This window comes from Sander vitreus, chromosome 19 (genome assembly GCF_031162955.1).
Source record: "Sander vitreus isolate 19-12246 chromosome 19, sanVit1, whole genome shotgun sequence".
NCBI classification, from domain to species: Eukaryota; Metazoa; Chordata; class Actinopteri; order Perciformes; family Percidae; genus Sander; species Sander vitreus.
The window spans coordinates 18,546,099-18,556,114 of record NC_135873.1 but is presented as its reverse complement, the minus strand read 5'-3'; the positions used below and the strand labels follow the sequence as shown (position 1 = coordinate 18,556,114).

General features: G+C 41.2%; 1 protein-coding gene across 2 annotated transcripts in view; it reads left to right on the top strand.

Moving 5' to 3' along the window:
- Window positions 1–9,225, top strand: part of lrch4 (leucine-rich repeats and calponin homology (CH) domain containing 4) — an 84,656-nt gene extending 75,431 nt beyond the window's left edge. The window contains exons 16-18 of one of the 2 annotated variants that reach the window (XM_078275711.1): window positions 858–995; window positions 3,125–3,202; window positions 8,643–9,225. In XM_078275711.1, coding sequence (XP_078131837.1) covers window positions 858–995; window positions 3,125–3,202; window positions 8,643–8,792 — 366 coding nt within the window. In that variant the 3' untranslated portion in view covers window positions 8,793–9,225. Of the gene's footprint in view, window positions 1–857; window positions 996–3,124; window positions 3,203–3,572; window positions 4,926–8,642 lie in introns of those variants that run through there. The other variant, XM_078275710.1, reaches the window with a different exon arrangement.
- The last annotated feature ends 791 nt before the right edge of the window (window positions 9,226–10,016 follow it).

Sequence of the window (10,016 nt, the reverse complement as noted above, 5' to 3'; positions counted from 1 at the left end):
GCCATTTGACTGAAAAAACAGGAATACGGTAAATCTTAAAAGTGGTGCTTCCGTCCTAAATATGCTTTTAAACGAAAGTTTGACTCGGGTACATTCACAAAAAAGACCCTAGGTTGCATTTTGACGAGAGTTGCGCTTTAACTGTCTTTTTGGAGTTAAACTGCACAAGCGTGCCTTGGCTGGCTGGCTGGCTGGCTGGCTGGCTCCAAAACCCACCCCCCTACGAAATTTCCTAATGGTCCCACTCCGGTCCACATAAATAGTCCCATACAAGTCCCATTCACCTTGTCTCACTTCACTATCAACGGAAATGTTCAGTTTAATGTGAATTGAAGCAGTCGTTTAGTTGGTGGGTTCAGTTAGAGCAGAATAGGTGACTGTTGGCTGGATACAGAGCACCACGATCTGCCGGTGGTGTTGCTCCATCAGGGTACAGAGCACAGCTCTGTTCTGAATGTGAGAGATAGCCATGCCCCCTGATTTGCATATAAGAAATGGAAATAAATAACAGTGGCATTAGGAAATAAAAGTCCATGGAAATAAATAAATGTGGACTTATGAAATAGTCTCTTGAAATATTAAAAGTAAAGCCTTTTAATATATTTATTTAACTAATTGATTCATTTGTATATGAATATTGACATTTATTTAATTATTTATGTATTGCCTCATTTATTTCAGATGTATTTCAAAGGCTTATTTATGTATTTATTCATTTATTTAATATTGAATAAAACGGCATTCCATATCTACACATGTATGCTGATTATTATGATAATCCTGGGTTTGAACAGTTTGTGGTGTGCAGCCTTTTATTACTGACAGGAATAAAGCTGTGACATAATACTTGTCCTCAGACTCTGGAGTCTCGGCTAAAGATCTCTCTGCCGGAGGATCTGGCCGATGCCTTATCCAATGGCACAGTCCTCTGCCAGCTGGCCAATCAGATCCGACAACGCTCTGTGTCAATCATCCACATTCCCTCCCCAGCAGTGGTGAGTCGGATTAACTACCAGATCCTGTCCTTTCTGCCTTTCAATGATTGGTCCGTTTCCTCTGGTGGGAAAGATCCAGACACTAAACAGCAACCAGGATCTGCTTCTCACTTGTTTGTTTAAAGAGCCCCTATTATGCTTTTTTGTTTTTGTGTTCCCATCTTTTATGTGTTATATAGTTGTTTGTGTATGCAGTAGATCTATAAAGAATTTAAAAAAAAAAAAAAAATTTCACTCCAAACTGAGCTTTCGCACCCACACAGCACTTTTTATCAACGGTCTGAAACGCCCCACCCACATTTCTGTTTGAAATTCCTCCGTTAGTGATGTCACTGATTGAGAACGCCAGCCCAGGTTTTCATCTGTGCTGCCCCAGCAGCTTGTTTGAATTTGGTTGACCAATCACAACAGAGTGGGCCAGCTGACCAATCAGAGCTGACTGGGCTTTTCAGGAAGGCGGGCAAAGAGCTCAGACAGAGTGTTTCAAACAGAGGAGCTGCAGCAATGCAAGCAAGGCAGTCAGCCTCATTAACAAGGACTCGGACCCCCCCGGACCCTCTCTGACATGTAATCTTTTATCCTACGTCCTGTCCTGAACTTTGCAAATCCCTCAATTATTTTTTGTCCATCCTGCCTCTTTATTCTTCCTTAATGTTATTTAGTTATATGTATGTTATTTGTTTTGATATTTATTGTTTATTGGTTTATTTTATATAAATGTTTAAATATGTTTATATGTTTGCATCAAACCAAAGCAAATTCCTAGTAAGTGCTACTTACCTGGCAATAAATATTTTCTGATTCTGATTAATTGTAACTTTAAAAGAACTAACACATTCTTTCTCTTGCAAATGAAAAGTCAAATTCATAAGCAATAAAACGCTTCTGCTCAGTGTAATGTTAGTGGACTTGTCAAAATTGGCCACGTTCAAATATTTTCTCTAAAAAACAGATGTTACACCTACAAAGCTGTTTCTAAATATTTCTTCTTCTTCTTCAGTTGGCATCCCATATGTTTTATTACTGCCTCCTACTGGTATTAACCCTCAGCTATTATTCTATCCCATTACAACCTTTAAATTAGACCGGTATTTTTCAGAAATGTAAATCTATTTTCCTCCCGTCCACGGTGACCCCACTGTTAAGAGTCAGTGTCACTGGGGGGTCTTGTTGGTGAGGCTGACTGCAGAGGGGAAGAAACCGGTCTGAGGGGTTTAAACAGTTTGTGTCCGGGATGAGAGGGACCGGCTACAATCTTTCATACACAGAATGAAGAAACACTGCGACCACTGTCTTTTTATTTACTCGAGCTTTCCTTTTTTTCATCATCCAAACCCAGCCCTGGATCCATAGTGTTCCTACCTTTCATAAAGCTGCTTTCATAAGTAGCTATCATCCCTCTACTTTCTAAACAGTGCCTCTCATTTATCATACACTCCAGATGTGAGATGTCAGGGTGATTGCTCTGTAATTCCCAGGCCTGCTGGCATCTTTCCCTGGTTTTCCTTACGGGAATAGTAATGCATTTTACCCTCATCCCACACCTTATCATTTCTCCAGGCCTGTCTTTGTGGCATCTTCTTCTTCACCCTTCACCCAGGAGTTAACCATAGTCCTCAGAAATCCACCAGAGTTAGAACACCAACACAACATGCATCCAGTGGAATTTCCTGCAGCACCGGAGCAATCCCGGAAGTGGAACGTCGAGGATATATACTGTCTATAATATAGACTAGTGGTAGCTTAAGGCCCAGACACACAGAGCATCAGCAACAGCCATCCAAACCTGGGAATGGGACTGTATGTAGAGAATGAAAACAGTGTTACTGAGCGCAGCAGACTGGGTCACATGACCTGTTATTGATTACTGCTGAGGAAATACACCACACGCTGTTTTTTTGGGGCATTTTAGGCCTTTATTTCCATAGTACAGATGGGGGAATGACATGCAGCAAAGGTCGGAGTCGAACCTGCAGCCGCTGCGTCGAGGAGTAAACCTCTACATATGTGCGCCTGCTCTACCATGAACTAACCCGGCCACATTGGTATCCTGATTTAATGAGAAATAGTTCTGCAAAGCAATCATTTCACTCCAAAATGAAAATGTGTTTTTCTGATATTATTTTCAGCCAAAGTTGAGCCCTGCAAAGTGTCGACTCAACGTGGAAAACTTCATCACAGCTTGTCGTAAGCTGGGAGTCCCTGAGGTAAGACATGTATCATTATGATTGTCCCTCTGCTGTCCTTTCATCAAAACTCAGACACGTTGATACATCTAAATGTAATGGTCTTTTCAAATAACGCAATGTTGGAAAAAAAAGAGAGGTAGAAATTGAGTTTCCCATGTGCTTTCAGCTCAGTTTTGTTGCTACATTATTCCTGTCAGGGTTGGACTGATAAAGACTTTTATACTTGGAGGAATGTTTTCAACCAAATTGCCCATATATCAGTCCAGCCCTAACTCTGTTCCTTGTAATTCTACAACTGTGTCTTGTCCTTCTCTTGTCTCCTAGTTTGAACAATATAACTCCTTGTGTTTTCCTCCTGTGTGTGTCCTGTCCTGCCTCTCTTGTCCAGACGGACGTGTGTGTGTGCTCTGATGTGCTTCTGTGTAAGCTGCCCGCTGTGCTGCGCTGTGTGACGGCCCTGCTGGCTGCTGGGGGGGGAGAGACGGCCGAGGACCCGTCCCCTCGCCACTCCTCGTCCTCCTCGCTGCTGTCCACAGACTTCCTGCTCTTCTATTGCGCAGCCATGGCCCTGCTCTACGCCCTCTACTGCTGCCTGCTCACCTAGAGACACACACACACAAACACACACGACCGGGGAAATGCCTTCACTCTGTTACAGCCAGCATGTTTGGAGGAGATGGGAGTTTTCTGTTTCTGTCTGAGGCAGAGCTGCTCTGTCTCATTGAGACATGAATGGGTGGAGCAAAGGAATCCCAATGCCATACTATACCTTTCCTACCTTCTTTACAACAATGCACACTGGTGGACACAGAGCTGCAACACCAGTGTAGGTGAGGCATTTAGACTGTGGCCCCCAGGGAACAGATGAGGGCCCGATCATTGCTGACCAACAGCTGAATATCTGCGGAGAATGTCTAATTTGTTCCATTGTAAAAAGGACACACAATAGTTGTGTGTCCTTTTTACTTTTAAAGCTGTGTCACTTTTGATTGTTCAGTGCAACAACATGTGACGTTATGAAGTCATATGAAGCAGATACAGAGCAGTGTTCTCTGTGGCTGAGTCCTCACTCAGAGCCATTGATCACAAGCTTTATTGTTACTGTGTATTATTCATATAGCAATGCATGTACTACTAAAATCCCAAATACTTGTATCTAAAATGCCAAAATGCAGACTGCATGCAGTGTTTCACTTTCAAAGCTCTGGCCATTATTGTAATAACAGTCACACAGTTTGGTCAAACGTATGTGAAAAAGAAAAGGCAGCAGAGACCTAAATCTTAACCCCAAATAGTATAATAGTCACAAACTTCCTAACATATAAGTACATCGTGTATACTTTCAGTGTATAGTATGGAATTGGGACACAGTGAGAAATGTCAGTTTACGAATGCTGATGTTGCAGGTTCTAACTACATATCCTTAGAAAACTCTAAATTGATTGATTTCTCTGCATCACTTAGCCAGAGAGACTGTTTCTTCAGCTCAGCTCTTCCTCTGAGAAGTATTGAAGTCATTCCCGCTGCATGTTTGTCCAGAGAGAGAAGCTGTGATGTTTTAGCCTTGAGACAGATGAACTAATGTTTATGTGGATCCTGGATGTTACAGAACCCAATGATGATACTGCCTCTTACTGAACACTGACTGACCTTTTGTCTGCTGTGCTAACCCCCCCCCCTCCTCATGTCCAAACGGTACAAACCCCTGCAGGAGGGGTGTGTGGAAAGTCTTTTTTTTGTCATTGTCACTGCTCTGTTGGAACAGCTGACTTCATGTTTGTATAAATGTAAACAGGCTATTAAATTATTCTTTTTTTAAATTAATTCTGTTGGTTATTTTTGTTTCTGAGGTGAAACAGTAGAGGCGTCACTAATTTGGTTACTGTGCCAATAGTTGTAAAGCCCCACCCAGGCAGATCAGATGGAGCCTCTGCTCAGAGGGCTTGTTGCCCTCTGAGCAACAACCACATTGGAATCTGATTATAATGCTTATTGGATATGAATGCATAATGTTTTATTTATTTTAAATGAAACACTGTTGAAGCTGCATCATAGTTTTATAACTTGATTAACTTATTAACAAGGTGGCAGGCACACTGGGTATTTCTGTCCAGTTCCTGTCCAATGTCTGCTGTTGTCTCCAGGTCACAATGTCCACTGTAAGCGTCCCAGGTCTCACGTTTCTTATCAGCCTGCTGTTAATATGAAATGTTATACTGTTTCAGTTGAAAATGTCGATTTTATAAATGAAACTGGATAGCAACAATTCACTGGCTTAGACCAAGCTATATTCTTTAATATGTTAGCGCAACACAAATAGTTGTATTTTATATTTATACCCTTGTATTATTGAGAATAATTTTTGAGTTTATATAAATATATATGTAAAGTTTTTCTCCCCGCTGTAAAGAAATTATTAAACAATGAACTTTGACTATGTGCTGTTTGTCTGCTTGCTGCTGTTGTGCTTCTGCTAACTGAGCCAAGAACTTCAGGGTATCTGCAGCTGAACTCAAGGTCAACTGCATCGCATGGTCTGGATGAGTTTGCTCGGTTGTCATCACGTGACACATACATCGAACACTTTTTTGTGCAGTTGCTTCAGGTGCTGGCTGGCCTTCCATCCAGCGCCAACTGTTCACCTTCCTCCTCTGTCTCCATCTTCCATCCTCTGCCAACAGGGCAGGGCACTTGTGGTTCCTTTTCTAAACATCTCCAAATACCAGCCTGATAGTTAGCTCGCAGTGTGTATTGCCTCAAAAGCTATCCTTGCATGGTGGGAGTTGATAATTTTGATTTCACCTTTCTTTGCACAGAAAAGGTGGTACTTGTGGCTTGTTGATCATGGTGGTTGATGCTTTTGGGGCATAGAGGACACATGTAAATGCCTCTAGTTTGTTGCTCAGTTCTGGTGAGAGGTCCCATTCCTGGCCCAACTTCAAGAATGTGTCTTGTGTTTCTTTGTTGTTCATCAGGAGTGTAAGTGCCCTTGTCTTCCCTTTGCCTGCAAAAGCTTACAGTGTCACATCCTGTGCGTGCAACCCAAAGTGTCCATCCAGCCTTGTATGGGTTCTTGTGCCACACTTCAAGAGCAATGGGGCCTTAATCTTGTCACAGAATGCTAAAGACATCTGTGTCTTCTGAACAGATAACTATAGATTACCGTGGTTGGTTTTATATTGGGCATTACACACATAACACAAAGCTGCTTTTTTCCAAAAAATATCCTTTGATTTTTTTAAAATATTTTTTAATGTCAAATAATGCTATAAATCAATTAATGTCAAACCACTTCTGATGAACCCAGCTAACCCCCCTTCATTTGATTTTTTTTAAATTATTTTTATTATTTTATCTTTGTAGACCCAATTTGAGTCATAGAAGATGGTTCCAAGATCTCTGTACTCCAGCACCGGAATGGTACATTGTTTCAATGTACACTGTGGGAAAAACAAATAACTAGAATTGCAAGCAGTTATATCGTGAGAAGCCCCCGAGCGCGCGAAAGTGGGACCCACTTTGGTGAGGAGGCAAACGTCAGTAAATATCGACATGTGTGAGCCGCAAGGTCTGCGGTACTTTGCCGTTGTAAATATCCCATTAATTGATTGAGTAAAAGGGCTGAAACTGGTCTACGTTGGCTACAGCGCCCCTCAATGACCGATCTTCTTAAAATGTGTGGTTCAAGGCAAACTAGGAGCTAAAGTTTCGTGTCGGTAGCATTTATTTTGGTTGAGTAATGTCAAAGTTGGTGTTTTCATTTACTACACAAATTTATTTGTGCGTAATTTGCGCAATTTTTGTCAAATAAAAATTCTATAAAATTAAAGGATGGGTTTTTGAGAAAAGAAGCTTTGTGCAATGTTAGCTGAGATCACCGAAAGTGGTTGAAAACAAGCTTTGTGTTAAGTGTAGGGTAGGGTTAGCTGACATGACTCGTCAAAATAGCAAGCCGCATAATTTATGCATTTATGCATGCTCTTGGAGGAATCACTGGAAGTGTTGGGTCTTTTAACTTAGTGTCCTGTGATACTCCTGTTATGATTTGATACTATAAATAAAATTGAATCAAAATTGAAACAATCCAAAACAACTAATCGTATATATATCCTTATTTTACTTAGAAATTAGGTATAATTCATGTAAATGAGGTCTGTTGACCATGAATGCAAAAAATAAGTGTAAAACTAATGAGTGGCATGAAGTTGGATAAAAGATGAAGTTGGATAAAAGAGGTAACCCAGAATTGAGTGATATGACTTCATGCTTTAGAAAGTGTATGTTCTGAGAGAGAGCGAGCGAGATCTTGGTTGTAACATTAAACGTTTGCATGATTCTGTGCCATCTTCTGCTGCTCCAACAATAGCAGTATATAGCTGTATATTTATCTTGCTTACCAGGGTTCCAACCCAGTAGCTTCTTGCTGTGAGGCCACAGTGCCTACCATTGACCATTCCTTATTGTAATTCAACCACACAATACCTATAATGTAATACTGTAATATTTTTATAATAATCCAATATTGGCCAGCTACTGTTTCAAGGGCTTAGTATGAGCAGTGAACATCTAACAAGCTGGGTGATACAGGAGGCCCAGCAGTCTGTCGGTCTACCATGCTCACCATGAAGTCTGGTCCAGTCTGCATGGCCTGAATGAGAGAGTCTCCAAAAATGATGTGCTTTAACCTGCTAAATAAAGCAGGTTAAAGCAGTGTGTAGTCTCCAAACGGCAGTTTAGATCATTAACTCCAGCTGGCCATGTTGAGTGTGATGTTGAGTGTGTTGAGCCGGTCCGAGAAAAGCAGAATCAGCCTGAAGGTTTGTACAGCACCCATGCAAAGGCAGAGACTCTAGACATAGTACAGCTACAAACTCACCCTGTTAATTGGTCAGAACAATAACTTTATTGCCATATAACAATGGATTAACAAACATAATTAAAAAATCATACACACGCTCACACACACCCACACCAGAGGCTATTTCAAACATGTAATGCTACAAACCATGATCCAGACACTTTCAGTCTTGCATTGCTAGTGTCAAACTAAAGTAAAATTGTTGAAAATAATTTGATCAAGAAGAGCCTTCAGATAAGAACGCGCTGTAGTTAAAGCAGTACAGGAGACAGGAGCCGTGGTGATCTGCTCTGCTGGTATCACATTTTGGCAATTTACAAAATATAATGTAAATTGTCCCATGCTGTCACAAAATACGCTCACCGCCATTTCTTTTTAGCACTGTGTAGCGTTTGAAAACGTCTGACCATGTCTGACCACCACCCCAGTGGTGGCACACTTAGACTTGACACTAATGTAGGTTGAGTTTCATCAGCATCAAGCATTTGATGGAAAATGACTGTAAGTTAAAGTCTTCTCAGCCACAGAAAGTGTCTTAATTATAAAACATATGTATGTGTATGTATGCATCTGCTCACTCCTTTCTTCGTCCCTTCCCAGGATTCCTTGTGTCCCCCCCAACTCATCATGGAGGACGAGGGGCTGAGTCGGCTGGCTCAGACTGTCCAAGTGTTGGTGGACCTGGCTGACGGCTCCCAGCGGCTCTCCAAACAGGAATGGTTTGGGGTCGCTGGCTCAACACAGAGCTAGCACAGCGTAGCTGCATCTGCAAAGATTTAACAGTATCACACCAAAGAGATCCATCTCAGGGCCAGTGTTTGCTTTTAACATGATTTAAAGCCTCTGAACACAGGTGATTTCACTTATCTTTGCTGATTGGACTCTCAGGTTAAAGTGGGACGGAGCTAAGATGGGAATGTATTAGGTCACAAATCTGGTTGAAATACCATTTAAGAATGTCATTTGTCCCTCCTTAACAGGAGCAACAAAGCTAACAAGAGACTCAGGATCAAGCAGTCTAGAGACACACAAGCCTGAGTTCCAATCAGACACACCTGTGAAAACACCTGTGTGCTGGGCCTTTAAAAGGTTTATTACATTGTCTTTACAGCTAGACGTACTGGGGCCAAAGATTAAAATACATGAAAGACAATAACAATAAAAAAGACGTATGGACTTCAAAGCCTTGCTGTCTTTTTTTCATGTCACTTGTTTCGTGTTACTGGCAGAACCAGAGTAGAGAGCGGGGCGAGTCTGTCAGATTGGCCCAGGAAAGGTGCACTATATTGGGCAGAGAGGTCCCCTGATATTTTTTCAACTTTTTCTCCCCTTTTCCTCGTTAGGAAGGAATCATAGACAGTGTACTGTAACGAAAAATGCTATTGGACCAATTATATTGGTCTGTGATAAGAAATGTAGAACAGTGTCCATTGTTTGTGTTGCAACTGCACACGCCTTCCCTTTTAGCTGGAACTGAGCTGCAAAACAACAGCAGAACCTGCAGGTAAAAAGGAAAAACAAGAAAACACTCCGAGCAGACAGCTCAAGTCATTCACAGACAGATAAAAGCAGAAAAATCAAATAACTTTTATCCCTAGATATATGAAATAACATACAATTATTAAAAATCATTTCATCATTCACTTTCACAATAACATTAATAATAATAATATTGTATATTATATTATATTATTTCATTATAAACTAGATGTACTCAAAATGCAATCTGTCAAAAGTCTTTAACAGCATTGACAATGACGTGGTCCTGATGGCATCAAGCAATCTGAGGCCATGGTTCTCAACAGGAAACCGATGGTGCCTAGAAATGCCAAAGGCACACGGTACAGCAGTGCCAAGGAAAACGAGTAAGGTAAAAACCTGTTTCCTTCACTTAAAAAGCAGTACAGTGGTTTCGCAGCAGAAGTTCCTTCACACATATGTGTACGCATCTTTCCTGCATAGAGATATCTCTAT